The sequence below is a fragment of the Giraffa tippelskirchi genome, chromosome 4 (genome assembly GCF_054371585.1).
Source record: "Giraffa tippelskirchi isolate mGirTip1 chromosome 4, T2T-mGirTip1v1.2.pri, whole genome shotgun sequence".
Classification (NCBI taxonomy): Eukaryota; Metazoa; Chordata; class Mammalia; order Artiodactyla; family Giraffidae; genus Giraffa; species Giraffa tippelskirchi.
Window position 1 is genome coordinate 203,315,171 of NC_137278.1, and position 15,757 is coordinate 203,330,927.

The window sequence follows — 15,757 nt, forward strand, 5'->3', positions numbered from 1 at the left end:
CTCCAGGCAGACGGATGGGTCCTCATTGAGGCCCTGAGCACCCTTCATTGCTCCTGCGGGGAGAACCTGACTTCCCTGGGAGCCCCCAGCAGGGGTCAGAGAGGGAGGTCTGGTGTCTCCAGCAGAGATGTGGGGTGCAGGAGGAAGGGATGTGGCAGAGAGGGGAACCCTGGGCGGTCCCAGAAGGAGCCCCGTGCTTCTGGCCTTTCCCACTTTTATCCCCAGACACCTGATGGATGAACAGACCTTCAATGAGAACTTCAACAATCAAAAATGGCCTTCCAAGACCTACCTGTGCTACCAGGTGGAGAAGCTGGATGGTGACGCTGCGATCCCTCTGGACAAGTACAAGGGCTTTGTGCACAATGAGGTAACCGACCCAGCCCACCCGCAGCAGGCGGGCCTCCCCGTGGTGGGACATTCAGCGTAGAAGGTTGTCAGCTGCACACGGGGTGCCCCACGAGCTCTGTCACAAGGTCCCTGCAGCCGCTGCCGCTGCTCTGCCAGGAATCAGGCGGGGACCCTTTCTGTGTGATTGACAGCTTTGAGCCACATGTCAGAAGCCAGTCACAGCCACCCAGGGCCTGGCGCCTCCAGTCCAGTGTCACCCCGGAGTTTCATGATTTGGTTATTCCTCTCCTTCTCCGCCTCTGGGGAGGGGTTGGGACGGAGGGTGATGCATGTGGACAAGGGGCCGGGTTCCTCCCTGGACTCTGCCCAGGGCAGGCTCTTTCCAGAGAGCCCGATCCTCTCTCAATCACCATGAGCTTGGGCAGCCAGGCAAGACATCCGCCCACTGCTTGAGAGATTCTGGCAAAGGTACTGATCCCCACAACCCTGCCGCTTCCAGCTGTATTTGGTCCAGGGATGCATTGGGCTCAGCACAGGGTGATACCCAGAGTAGAAGCTTGTAAAAGTTTTGGCACACACGTGGGTTAGTGGGGTAGGGGTGCAGAGGAGCTGGAGAGCAGAGTGAATCGCTTCAGGGAGGAAATGCCCACTTCCATGGCAGGAGGCCAGTGTCGGAGCTCCCTTGGCCTCCTCCTTCCCGGCACAGCTGGACTAGGTGAGGCACCTGAAGGCCCTATCACGGGCACAAGATAAGAGGGACTCCAGCAAACTCAGAAATCAAGATGAGTCATACTTAAACTCAATAGTTTAAAAATCAGAATTAACGCAATTCTGTGACGCAGGAAACGGCAACGTCTGCCTGAAGACTGATCAGTTTCAGAGCTGTGCAGAGCCATAGGGATACTGTGTCTCTCAAGGGGTTTGGCATTCCTTTGGATCGTGTAAATCCTGCATTGAAATAGCATTTCACTGGGTGCTGAGGCTTGCCCCCACTCTAACTTCGTGCTGGGGGCCAGCGCCTCACCCGCCTTCCTTCTCTGGTCTTTCCCTCCGCACTAGCCCGTACACAGCAAAGGACAGGACGCTTGTCTTCCTCTTCTCTGTAGGGTTTTAATCAATTGCAGGGACCCCACCATGCGGAGTTCTACTTCCTGGAACAGATCCGTTCTTGGAATCTGGACCAGAATCAGAAGTACAAGCTCACCTGTTTCATCTCCTGGAGCCCCTGTTACACTTGTGCCGGGAACCTGACTACATTCCTGGAGAAGAACCACCACATAAGATTGCACATCTTGGCCTCCCGCATCTATACCCGCGACTGTTTGCAGCACTGTCAGAGCGGCTCCCCCAACTACCTCAACCATTTGCGGTGCCATCAGAGAGGCCTGCGTGCACTGCAAGCGGCTGGGGCCCTAATCACCATCATGAGATTTGAGGGTCAGCAGGGGTCTCCTGGGGTTGGGGCAGTGGCAGGGAGAGGCCTGTGGGAAGTTGCTAGAAAGAGGTGGGCAGGGTGGGAATCCCTGGTGCAGAGGCCTTTGTGTGCTGCCTGAGAAGGGAGGCTAGACTCTGGAAAGAGCCTATGGGAAGAGAGAGTTCGGAGGGGCAGAGGTGGTTCAGGAGGGGAGGGTGGGTGGGTGGATATGCATGGACTAGGGGGCTTCCAGAAAGAAGGAGAACGGCCGGCTCAGATTCCAGTAGCAAGAAAGAGTCTGAGGGCTTGCTTCAGCAGCACATATACTCACACTGGAATGATACAGAGAAGATGAGCATGGCCCCTGGGCAAGGAAGGCACACAGACTCGTGGAGCGTTCCATACTTTCCTCAGCTGAAAAAAGGAACGTGCTGACTCAGTTCTAGAACCTATTATACAGAGTGAAGTAAGGCAGAAAGAGAAAGACAGATATCATATATTAACGCACATATACGGAATCTAGAAAGATGGTACTGATGAACCTGTTCGCACGGCAGCAAAGGAGACGCAGACGTAAAGCACAGAATTTTGGACACAGAGGAGGAAGGAGAGGGTGGGATGATTTGGGAGAGTAGCACTGAAACATGTACATTACCGTATGGAAAGTAGGTAGCCCCCGGGAATTTGCTGTGTGACGCAAGGGACCCAAAGCCAGGACTCTGTGACTGCTGAGGAGGGTGGGATTGGGGAGGGAGATGGGAGGAAAGCAAGAGGGAGGGTGCGTGTGTATACCTACGGCTGATTCATGTTGCTGTACGGCAGAAACCATCACAACATTGTAAAGGCAATTACCCTTCAATTAAAAATAAAATAAAATACATTTTAAAGAAGAAAGAATTTGAGGGGTAAGCTAAGTCCCTGAAAGGAAAGAGAGAGGAGGCAGCAAAATGATGATGGGGAAAGTCCACCCCCAGACTGGAGCTCACCTTTCTCTCCCCGGTCTCATTTCAGACTTTAAACGCTGCTGGGAAACCTTCGTGGATCACCAGGGAAATCCCTTTCAGCCCTGGGGGGGGCTGGAGGTAAAGAGTCAGAAGCTCCATAAGCAACTGCAGGCCATCCTCCAGGTGAGGGTTCCTCCCGGCTGCTTCCCTGGACCTCCCCCCTCCTCTCCTCTTCTCTCCCTGGGCCTTTATCTATGTTTGGGCCACAGGAGGTCTTCCTTGCAGCATGCAGGGGCTTCTCTCTAGTTTCCGTGCAGGGGCTTCTCTCTAGTTTCTGTGCACAGGCTTCTCATTGCAGAGCAAGGGCTCCAGGGCGGGCTGCGCACTTCTCTGGTTGTGGCGTGGGCTTAACTGCCCTCATGCCCATGGGATCTTCAGTCCCAGACCAGGGGTGGGACCTGTGTCCCCTGCCTTGGGAGGCAGTTTCTTAAACCACCAGGGGAGTCCCTGCCTGGGCCTTTCCCCTCTTTTTAGAGCCTCCCCTGGGGTGATCTGTTCCCTCCTGGGACACCGGCTCCATCCCTTCTTTCCTTTCCCGAGGGGTCCCTCTACTTCCTCACATGCTTGTGTCCCTCCTTCCTTCCCCATCTTTGTGACACTCCCCAGACCTCCTCTTTGGTTTTGTTTCATCTTCCAAGAGTCTCATTCCCTGCTTCGTCCTAGACTCAGCAAAACTGAAGGATGGACATCAGCCTTTCTAAAGAAGGCAGGAGACCTCTATTGAACAGCAGAACAAAACACCTTCTTTCAAGAAATGTAAACATGCCATTTGCTACCGTCTCCAGACTGATCCAGATAGACCAGCAAAAAGCAAATGGCTCAAAAGAAATAGTTTTTTTAAAAATAAAAATCTGGGTAGATTTACTTTTCATTCAAACCTATGTTGTGTTTCAAATCTACATCAGTAAGATTCTATTCAGTGCTATCAGAATAGTTTCCGATTTTTAGATAAATGAATATTTTAATTGATTTTAAATGCAAAGCAATAAAATGAAATATTAAGAATCTCTCATTTGGTTTTCTCCCTTAGTAAATGTATCATGAACTATAAATAGTTTATTAAAAGTTACAAAGATGTAGATGCCTTTTCCTTTTGTAGTGGATCTGATTCGTGGTGGGGTGGAGGTATAAGTCATACTAATTCCTGCTGGTATGAGTGAAAATCAGCTAACCCTTGTAGGAGGGAAACCTAAGATTCAAAAATCTGCAGCCATCGACAACCTATCACACTGCTAGCACTACTGTTTTTGAAATGACAGACCATGCGATAAGAGAAGAGAAAGAATGAGTCTCAATATTGAAAGAGAATTTTCAAATCTGCAGCTAGATAACTGTGGAATTACTCCAGTCCCCACCACTGCTACTTCTACTGCCCTGGAGAGGAAGCCAGAGGGAGGGGCTGTTGTGCATAGATGATGAACTGTCTCCTGCACAGTATGTGGACCCAAGCAGGACCAGTCTCAGGCACTAGATTTCTCTCCTGCCACTGACTCTGTGGAGACTGAATTGAGCTGAGCCAGCCCTTGCACAAGGCGTCCAGACAGCAAAGTCTCCCCAGGTCTCTCCTCTCAGACTTCTGCTCATGTGTCACGGGCCCCAAATGTGTCACAACCTCACACAAACATGTGGCTCTAAGAAGCTGGGAGCAGAAACATTGGGTGTGAGACCTGAAGCAATAGAAAATGAGGGACAGATGATGATGATGGTTGAGAAGGGAGGAAGGGACTAAATCAGGGAGGGCTGGTGCATCTGAGGGAAGGAAGGACAGGTAGAAGAAGGTAACCTGGGAGGGAAAGTGGAGGGGAGAGGTGAGGAGAGGAGAGAAGAGGAGCAGGGATGAGACCCAACAATGGGAAGACAAGGGGCCTAAGGAAAGGATGCTGGGATGAAGGAGGGTGGACAGGGACAGAACTGTCTGGAAAAGCTGAAAGTAGGGCTCGTTTCATAAAATAAACCATGTGGGCCGAGTAGGTTGGTCCAGGCCCGGCTTGGTTGCTCAGTGATGCTATCAAGACATGGCCCACTATTGCTGTTCCTTCAGCTCAGCTCTCAGTACTTGTCTCCTCAGGGTCTTGAATGGCTGCCTAACTCCAGACATCACACCTCATTCCAGAGGGGAAGAAAGACGATAGGACAAACCCCAGAACTTCAGAGCCCATATGTTCTTTTAATGGACACTAGCAGTGTCTTACCATTGAGAGGGGGCTGGTGGGAAAAACTCTGTTGGTGTTTCACTTGACCCGGTTTGGGCCGCAGAGGGAACAAGATTGGCTCTTGAGCTCCTCACCTGTAATATATGGAGAATAATAGTGACTGATTGAGGGCCGTTGGGCAGTTAAACGTCAAGTACTTAGGACGATGTTGACATAGTTATTCTTCAACAGATGATGATGTTACTATTTAAAAAGGGGGAGAAATCATCCACTTAATAAATCACTCAATCTATAATAAACCATTAGCCCTCCAGCTCACTCTGGCTCACATCACGTACAGCCAGGTGTCAGGGAAAACACGGGCAATGAGCAGCATCTGGGGCTTTGGCAGCAGAGTCATTACGGCCCAGACCCAGGCCAGGCCTGTTCCCCTCCTCTCAGCGTTGCTGATGGGGCCTCACCTCCTTCCTCCTGGAGGCTCCTTCTCTGACCCCTGGGGGCTCCTCCTGCATGCCTGACCCTGGGCCTGGCCTCTTCCCATGGGCCCCAACCATGCTTTCCACTGATGCCTTCATTTCTGTGTCCCCTCCCCCTCCCGCTGCAGGTGTGTCAGGGAGTCTGTAAGTCCCCAGAGACGATGGACTCATGCCCTCGGGAGGGAAGACGGACCAAGAGGGGACCCCTTTCACTTGTCTTCAATGCCCACCTTTGGTTGCAAACTCACCATGTCTCCCAGCTTTGACTGAGCCCTTTTCACACCCAAGCTCATCCTGGCTTTACCAAATCTCAGGGAATTACTGCTTAGCACCACTTTGCTCTGAAGCAAAGTCCTCTTTCCCTCTTCCCAAGGTCTCACAGGTAGGTAGAGGCCACATGCACACCTGGGTCCCTGCCAATCCCCAGCCAACCCTGAGAGACCTTCCTAAGGATTGTGAGTTATATCAGGATACACACAGAGAGGCTGAAGAGGGCTGCAAGCAAAGGCGGGCTTTCCAGGGCCGGAGTCTGGAGTTGACCTGGTCAGACCCAAGAGCACACATGGGAGACTGCAGAGCACAGGGGACGGAGGGAGACAGGACCCGATCCCTGGGGAGACCTGGGGAGAGGGCGGAGGAGGGGCAGGGCTGAGGCCTGGAGGAGGCCCGGAGTGAGGGGACAGGACCATTTGTCACCTAGGGAGCTGGAGGGGTGGTCTCTTCATCACCCTGGAGCCCCGTGAAGGTGTGAGGCTCTGTGCTGTGTCCGAGGGTCCAGACACAGCACTGTATCAGAGGACTGCCAGTGGCTGACTGCACACCTGGTTTACTTTGAATTTCAGATGAACAATAAATAATTTGGAATTTACTTAACCAAAAATGTATTCACATTTAACTGGGGTCCTATATTTTTGTTTGCTAAATCTGGCTGCTCTGTTTATTTTTGGCTGTGCTGGGTCTCCATTGCTGCGAGGGCTTTTCCTCTAGTTGCAGCAAGTGGGGCTACTCTCTAGTTGTGGCGTGTGGACTTCTCATTACGGTGGCTTTTCTTATTGAGGAGCACAGGCTCTAGGGTGCTTGGGTTTTAGTAGTTGCAGCTCATGGGCTCAGTAGTTGTGGTGCCCGGTCTTAGTGGCTCTGCGGCATGTGGGATCTTCCTGGACTAGAGATCGGACTTGAGTCTCCTTCATCGGTGGGTGGATTCTTTACCACTGAGCCCCCAGGGAAGCCCTGGCTGCTCTTTTCATGCAGGAGACGTTTACAGGAACTCCCATTCTGGTCGCAGCCCCGCTTGAGCTGAGTGGGTCCTGCACCCTCGCTGGGGGTCCTTTGGCTCCAATCTTCCCTCCCATGAGCTCCCTCGGGCATCCCACCCTTCCCCCACGATGGTTGCTGACAGGCTCCAAACAAGATGCCAGCTAACAAGGGCATGCTTCCTGCCTGGTTGTGGAATACCAAAAGGGGGAAATCCTTTGAACGTGACACTAAGAGACTTTCCTTTGAAATGCACAAGCGTCATTTCACTAGCAACATTGCAACACTATGGGGAAGGATAACTGCTTGTTCAGCGACAGATATTTGCATACCATTTTTTTTTTAAATGTTACTACTGGAGTATAATTGCTTTATAAAGTTGTGCTAGTTTCTGCTGTGTAACAAAGTGAATCAGACATATGTATACATATATCCCTTTCCTCTTGAGCCTCCCTCTCACCCACCCACCCCCATCCCACCCATCTAGGTTATCAGAGAGCACAGCACTGAGCTCCCTATGCTACACAGCTGTTTTCCACCAGCTATCTATTATACACACAGATGTCATATATGTCAGTGTTACTCTCCCAGCTTCCCCCACCCCCCCTTCCCCACTGTGTCCACGTGTCCATTCTCTACATCTGCGTCTCTATTCCTGTCCCGCAAACAGGTTCACTTCTACCCTTTTTCTAGATTCTGTATGAGTTAACATACAATATTTGTTTTTCTCTTTCTGACTTACTTCACTCTGTATAACAGACTCTAGGTCCTTCCACATCACTGTAAATAATACAATTTCATTCCTTTTTATGGCTGAGTGATATTCCACTGTATACTGCAGAAAGTGGTGGGTGTTTAAACAGCAGAATATTTGCTCTGAAATGTAAAATAAAAATCTGGAGCTTCAGGGCAAGTGGTCCAGCGGGGAGAAACATGGGGGAGGCTGAGTCCTCCTTTTATAAACATGGGAGCCAAGAGTGATAGTCATGGTTGGCAGAATGAAAAAGGGAGTTAAAGCTGAAGGTGGGGATGAGTTGAGGGTCTGAGAACAGTGATATCACTTCCAAGGCAATGAAGAGTGATGGGAAGATGGAGCCGTGTATATTCTCCCCAATCAGAAGTGACGTCGAAAGATGATGAATCAAGACCCAGAAGCACAAGCACAACATGTAATCGTAAGGAAATGATGGTGGAAGTTAGAGAGGTGGTTAAAAGCCATGGTGTCTGGCAGGCCTGGAGTCGACAAGAATGATGACACAACTTTGCTTTTGGTTTGGTGTTTCCTTGTCATTTTGATTTTGTCATGGTGTGTGTCCTTACATGAATATCTTCTAATTTCATTCGCAGCAGGGACAAAACCTGTAGAAAATGCTTTGTAATGAATTTAATAAGAAATGAATAAGACTAAAGTAATAAGTAAATTTAATAGAAGTCCATAGGAAAACACAATATTACTTTTGCCTCTTTTTGGACTTGAAAATCTACTACTTAGGTAAAAATAGTAAAAGAAAGAAGTTAGATTTAGAAAGCATGTGATGGAGGGTGATACAGCCAAAAATCTCATGGGCCTCATGGGCCCAAAAGCACAGCAGGGGTCCAACCATGAGACCACTGGGAAGGAGCTTGAACTTGGACATCACCCCGTGACAGGGAGATGTCCCTCCCCATGCTCTGGGTGAAACAGGCGATCAGAAAGCCCCAAGGAACCATGGCTGAAATAATCTAGCTCCTGGCCTTTCTCCTGGTCTGCAAGAGGCTCAGCTTAAGAATTTGCATGTCTTGGGGCTTCCCTGGTGGCTCAGTGGTAAAGAAGCCACCTGCCAATGCAGGGGACATACGTTCGACCCCAAAGATCCCATATGCTGCAGGACAACTAAGCCTGTGTGCCACAACTACTGAAGCCTGAACGCCCTAGAGCCCTTGCTCCGCAGCAAGAGAAGCCACCATAATGAGAAGCCTGTGCACCACAAACAGAGAGTAGCCCCTGCTCGCTGCAACTGGAGAAGGTCCATGCACAATAATCAAGACCCAGTGCAGCCATAAATAAATAAATAAAATAAACAAATAAATCTTTGAAAAAATAGACATTGTTATTAAAAAAAAAAAAGAAGAATTAGTGTGTCTGTAAAGTTCATCTTGGGTTGTTGGTGCAAAGGAAAGTGAATTCCAAGCTGGATGTGAATCCCACACCAACCTCATTAATGCCAAGCATTTGCATGGATACTGATGGGAAATATGTACTGTACCTGATGGCCAACTGAGAACTGCCAGTTCTTAGAGGGTACTTAGCTCTCATTCATTTGTAGCTAAAACATTTTTCTTCTGTATTATTAGATGTCCAGCATGCTCTCCCTACACTGTCTGGACAGTCAGCTGTTTGACTGACACTAGGCACACTGTATATCATTTGACGAATATACTTTTGTGATCCCTTTCAAATTACTGATGAAATTCTTCACAGAACTAGAATAAATAATCCTAAGATGTATATGGAATCACAAAAGACCCAGAATTGCCAAAGGAATCCAGAAGAAAAAGAACAAAACTGGAGGCATAACTCTCCTAGACTTCAGATAAGACTACAAAGCTACAGGAATCAAAACAGCATGGTACTGGCACAAAAACAGACATATAGATCTATGGAACAGAATAGAGAGCCAGAAATAAACCCACACACCTATGGTCAATTAATCTTTGACAAAAGAGGCAAGAATAAACAATGGAGAAAAAGTCTCTTCAGCAAGTGGTGTTGGGAAAGCTGGACAGTGGCATGTACATCACTGAAGTTAGAACACTCACACTCCACACACAGGAAATTTAAAATGGCGTAAAAGCTTAACTATAAGATATGAAACAGAAATTCTAGAAAAGAACATAAGCAAGACATTCTCTAACATAAATCGTATCAATGTTTTCTTAGGTTAGTCTCCCAAGACAATAGAAGTTTTTGCTTTTGCAAAAGTAAGCAAATGAGACCTCATCAAACTTATAAACTCTTGCACAGAATAGAAGATAATAAACAAAATAAAAAGACAACCTACAGACTGTGAGAAAATATTTGCAAATGAGGGGACCAACAAAGGCTTAATTTTTGAAACATACAAACAGCTCATACAACTCTATAACAACAACAAAAACCCCAAACAACCCAGTAAAAAATGGGCAGAAGACCTAAATAGACATTTCTCCAAAGAAGACACACAGATGGCCAAAAGGAACATGAAAAGATGCTCAACATTGCTAATTATCAGAGAAATGCAAACCAAAACTACAATAGGGTATCACTTCACACCAGTCAGAATGGCCATCATTAAAAAAAATAGAAACAATAAATACTGGAGAGAGTGTGGAGAAAAGGGAGCCCTCCTACGCTGTTGGTGGGAATGTAAATTGGTGCAGCTACTGTGGAGATTCCTTAAAAAGCTATACGATCCGCCATGTGATCCAGCAACCCCACTCCTGGGCATATATCTGGAGAAAACTCTAACTCAGATTAGATACCCACACCCCAGTGTTCATAGCAGCACTACTTACAACAGCCAAAGAGTGGAAACAGCCTAAATGTACCATTTCCAAGAGCCAAGGCATGGAAACGACCTAAATGGACAGCTAAAAGGATAATACACACACACACAATGGAATACTACTCAGTCATAAAAAGAAATGATATAATACCACTTGCAGCAACATGGATGGACCTATAGATTATCATACTAAGTGAAGTAAGTCAGACAGAGAAAGACAAATAGCATGAGAGATCACTTACATATGAAATATAAAATAAGATACAAATGAACTAATTTTCAAAATAGAAACAGACTCACTGACACAGAAAAGAAACTTATGATTACCAAAGGGGGAAAGGGGGAGGGAGGAATAAATAAAGAGTTTGGGATTAGCAGATACAAACTACTGCATCTAAAATAGACAAACAAGATCTTACTCTATAGCACAGAGAACTATATTTAAAAAAAGAATATACTTTTTAAAATTGTAGTATAATACACATATAAAATTTACTCAAGAGTACACTTTCATTTCTCATCTCTGAATAATGTCCCTTGAATGTCTTATTTGGTCAAATTAGATGGCTCTCTGCTATTTTTTAATTTGATTTTCAATTTTTCAAATGTGCCCGAATATTTGTGAGTCTGGAGCTCTAGATGGGGGTCCCAGACCCCCAGCAGTTGTGCCCCTACCTTGGTCAACAGGGCTCCATGTGCAGGAAACAGGTGTGACTCACACATATATTCAGATGTTACCGGGTCTATGTATACACCAGACTGTTGTGTGATTTTTAACTGTCATTTTCATCAATATCATTAGATATAATCTCATTTATATTATTAAAACTAAATTTCAAATTAAAGGGAAAAAAAGGAAGAACGGTGTCAAAGTAGCCATACCTGAGAGGTGTCACCTGGGTCCTCGGGTTTTCTTTCTCCTGCTATATGATGACCCAGTTCAGCTAGACGCCTGCAGTCCCTTGGGCTGGACCCTGCGGTCACCCTTGACTCTCTTGTCCCCTCCATATTCTGCCCTTGGTTTTTGTCTTTGGTGCTGTTGGCCCTTGACTGTGAGCAACCATACATCCTGGGAAGTGACCCCTGGTCCTCACAACACTCTTGTGCTGTAAACTAAGGACTTAAACTGAAGCAAAAATACGTGAAAATAAGTAACATTTACTGAGTGTTGAATGTCCACCACATTCTTGTCCTCATATCTGAACGAGAGTGAGTGGCTCACTCAAACCCCCGCCCAGCCCAGCAGTGAGGATCCCTCCCTTAGCTTCACTGCACAGGTGAGGAAACTGAGGCTCTCGAGGTCAGAGGTCGCAAAGCAGAGCTAGTCTGAACCAGTCAGCACCTCTCATCCACGTGGTCCTTGAATCCTTTGCCTGGGATGATTGAAGAAGGTCTGAAATTAATAGCCAAGATTTTTATTTTAATGTAAAGGTTTACACAATTTTATAAGCAAACTCCTAATCTAGATACAATTAAAAAAAAAAAAAAAAAAAGCTTCCTGGTAGAGGAAGAAGTGGTTTTGCAGTTTCCTATCAGGAAACTATTACATTTCAGAAAGGAAGTCAACTTGTGTGTTAATATCACAGAGAAAATGTTCCCAGATCTACAACCAAAATCACTCCTGTTACAAAGTATAAGTGCACCACTAAATTTTTTTTTTTCGGTTGGTTGTTGTTAGAGATTTTTTTTTTTTTTTTGATGTGGATCATTATTTTAAAGTCTTTATTGAATTTGTTACAATTTTGCTTCCATTTTATGTTTTGTTTCTTTGGCCCTGAGGCATGTGGGATCTTAGCTCCCAGACCAGGGATCGAACCCGCACCCCCTGCATTGGACGGCAGAGTCTTAACCAGGGAAGTCTCAATATTTTAAATAAGTTTAATTACATATTCAATACAGATGCTCTTTTCTTTGTAAGACTTAAATAGGATACTGTGAACACCAAGTATTCGCTTCACTCCCCAGCTTAAGAAACAGACAGGAAACAGCACATCAGGGCTCTCCTCCACCCCCACCTCCCTTCAACTCTTAAGATTCAGGAAAAATAATCAAGCTTGACTTCTAGCTCAGAAGTAAGTCTAGGAAGAGCCTCATGTTTCTTCTGCTTGATTTTATTTTTCTGCCCAATATGTTCACAACAAAGAAGACAGACTGTAGCCATGATCTGTGGGTATAGATTTCTGGGTTTCAATTCCTGGCAACTCTTCCTCCGACCTGTGTAACCTCAGCTGAGTGACTAATCCTTTTTGTGCCTCCGCAGTTAAGTGCAGGGTAGAAAAAGGATTAAATGGATGAGGACAGACACAGCCCCGAGAACAGGGCAGGCCTCCAGGTCATGAACCGCGTTGCACTGGACACCATACAGCGCCTTCAAGTTGCAGTCCTGCTTTTCCTTCATAGCACATCATAAACACTTCCTCAAGTCATCAAGATTCATCATACACGCATAACAATAAAATACAGAAATGAATGCATCATTACTCAAAAGGCCGTATGTTGTTCTATGTCTGAGTATTTCCTGATTTATTTGATACAATCAACCCCCCAGTGGAGTGCATTTAGGTAGTTTCCAAATTTTCAGTATTGTCAATAAAGCAGCAACACTGAGTTTAAAAATCTCTGGCATTTTGGACAATTGGGGCTAGGAAATTTCCTTAGAGCTGGACACCGAGCTTTTGGTACATTTAGACACACTTTCCTATGAAAATCTTCTTGGAGCTCCTCTCCCAGCAGGAAAGCATAAGAGGGCCCTGGCTCCTTTGCATCTGGGGTTGTCCCTGGTCAGGTGAAGAATAGGAGTCAACCCACAGGCTGAGAGGAGCTCAGCCTCAAACCAGGTCCCAGCCACGATCCTGGAACAAAGTCCCAGTGTTACTGTGATTCTATCACTCTGAATAAAGACTAGACCTTGCACACCTGGGCTCCGCATTCACCCAGTTAGAGCCCCATGTTGGCTGACCACTGCCCTCTAAAAAAGGAGAGGTCCAGGGGACTTGTAGGGACAGAGGTGCCTGTAGGGTGGGCAGGGGGAGAAACCCAGTGAACAGGAGGCCAGAGAGTCAGTGGGAGAGACCATCACACAGAGAGGCAGCCCTGGGTCTCTGGGGTGACCATGACCCCAATGACATATAGCAAAGGATGAAATGTGGTCTCATGTTTTTGTCGTATAGTTGCTCAGTCATGTCCGGCTGTTTGTGACACCATGGACTGTAGCCTGCCAGGTTCCTCTGTCCATGGGATTCTCCAGGCAAGAATACTGGAATAGGTTGCCATGCCCTCCTCCAGGGGATCATCCCAACCCATAGGGTTGCAAAGAGTTGGAAACGACTTAACGACTGAACAACAACAACAATTCTTGTGTATTAAAAAAAATACTTTATACAGATAAACCAAATTATAGGTTTCTGGTAAAACACTCAAGTACTTATTTTTTATATTTATTTTTATTTATTTATTTACTTGGCTGTGCTTGGTCTTAGTTGCAGCATGTGGGATCTAGTTCCCTTATCAGGGATTGAACCCCAGACCCCTTGCATTGGGAGCACAGAGTCTCAGCCACTGGACCACAAGGGAACTCCTTCAAACAACTTATGATTGAGAGAATTAGAAAGAAAATCTCCTCTTCCTCCATTCCCTGTGCCTACCCTACCCAACATCTCCAGACACATGCTCTGGTACGTCTAAGTGTGCCTGTCCAGAACTTTCTCCATGAACTAAGGACAGATGTGCATGCAAACACATCTATAGTGGTGTTCTGCATGCATCTACCATGTTATAATGTTGCTGTTATTCAATTGCCCAGTGATGTCTGACTCTTTTCGACACTATGGACTGCAGGCCTATGCCAGGCCTCCCTGTCCCTCCCATCTCCTGGAGTTTGCCCAGGCTTATGTTCATTGCATCAGTGATGTCACCCAGCCATCTCATCCTCTGATGTCCTCTTCTCCTTCTGCCCTCAATATTTCCCAGCATCAGGGACCTTTCCAATGTGTCATCTGTTCACATCAGATGACCAAAATACTGGAGCTTCAGTTTCAGCATCAGTCCTTCCAGTGAATAATCAGGGTTGATCTCCCTTAAGATCGACTGGTTTGATCTCCTTGCTGTCCAAGGGACTTTTAGGAGTCTTCTCCAGCACCACAGTCCAAAGGCACCAATTCTTTGGCGTTCTGCTTTCTTTATGGTCCATCTCTCACAACCGTACATAACCACTGGGAAGACCATAGCCTTGACTACACGGACCTTTGTCAGCAGAGTAATGTCTCTGCTTTTCAGCACACTATCTAGGTTTGTCATAGCTTTCCTTCCAAGAAGCAAATCGTCTTCTGATTTCATGGCTGCAGTCACTGTCTGCAGTGATTTTTGGAGCCCAAGAAAAAAAATTTCTTACTATTTCCATCTTTTCCCTTTCTATTTGCCATGAAGTAATGTGGCCAGATGCCATGATCTTAGCTTTTTTAATGTTTAATCTTACGCTGGCTCTTTGACTCTCCTCCTTCACCCTCAACAAGAGGCTCTTTAGTTCCTCTTCGCTTTCTGCCATTAGAGTGGTGTCATCCACATATTTGAGGCTGTTGATGTTTCTCCTGCCTATCTTGATTCTGGCTTGTAACTCATCCAGCCCAGCATTTCTCATGACGTGCTCTGTAGATGAAACAAAGAAGGTGACAGCAGACAGCCCTGTCGTACTCCTTTCTCAGTCTTGAACCAATCAGTATGTGATGGATTGTGCTATAATACTATGCATTATTTCTGAAATGTGGGATTATAAGGAAATTTCTAATTATGGTGTGACAGACAGTTTCCCCAAATGAATGCCCCAGGTAGATAATAAAAGAAAAGTCCAGCTGCCTCGGGGGCCCCCCTCTGTCCCATCTTACTCCCTCTCCTTGTCTCCACGAGGATAACCATTCTCCTGATTTCTAACACAAGTTACATCATCTTTTCTTGCTGTCTGTTTGTTTTTGTTCCAAACTAGTTTAAGAGTTCCACTTTCACTCCTCAATAGATTTTATGTATTTCCCATATGCTTCTTCACTCATTATTTCATCTAGCTCTGAAGGGTTATTGAGCGTCATCTTGATCAGCCAACCATCTTCATACCAAGATCTGTCGACAAGTCCTGGATTTTCTGCTAGAGTTTCATTCATTTCAGTTACTTCTCCTGCAAGAGGAGAACAGAGTTCACTAGCAGCTTTCACACTTGCCAAAGCACCGAATTCCTCTTGCTTGTCCAATTCCAATTTGGTCCCAACTTCAAGCAGACTACAGTTTAAAAAAAAAACACACAAAAACGTCTCTCAAAGCTTCCTGTGCAAAATTGCTGATTCCTCCTGTTTCAACACCGTTTTCAGTTGTTACCTATTCATGCTTGTCTGTGAATTTACACATCCAACAGCAGAGAAGGGCCTCATGACGGCCGCCCGTCGCCCCCAGGGCCACGGCCGGCCGGCTGGGCGCTTTGGGTGCAGAGATGGCGCCAAGGCTGCAGACCCCGGCCTGCAAGCTCCGCGCCGCTCACAGCGCCATCTGTTGGCGTTATGCAGTCGCTGAGTCACGTCCGACTCTTGGCGACCCCCAT

The 15,757-nt window shown here is 46.6% G+C and overlaps 1 protein-coding gene, 1 non-coding gene and 1 pseudogene across 2 annotated transcripts in view; 2 read left to right on the top strand and 1 right to left on the bottom strand.

Annotated features, from left to right (window-relative positions):
* Positions 1 to 232: 232 nt before the first annotated feature.
* LOC145545734 (DNA dC->dU-editing enzyme APOBEC-3F-like) overlaps positions 233 to 15,757 on the top strand; it is a 30,013-nt gene continuing 14,488 nt past the window's right edge. The window contains exons 1-3 of the mRNA XM_081590531.1: positions 233 to 370; positions 1,458 to 1,788; positions 2,777 to 2,892. Of these exons, the coding sequence (XP_081446657.1) occupies positions 233 to 370; positions 1,458 to 1,788; positions 2,777 to 2,892 (585 nt within the window). The remainder of the gene's footprint in view (positions 371 to 1,457; positions 1,789 to 2,776; positions 2,893 to 15,757) is intronic.
* Positions 2,072 to 2,174, top strand: LOC145504036 (U6 spliceosomal RNA). Its single transcript, XR_014052028.1, has one exon. It is a non-coding gene; the product is annotated as a U6 spliceosomal RNA (small nuclear RNA).
* On the bottom strand, positions 15,171 to 15,705 carry LOC145545509 (glycine cleavage system H protein, mitochondrial pseudogene; annotated as a pseudogene).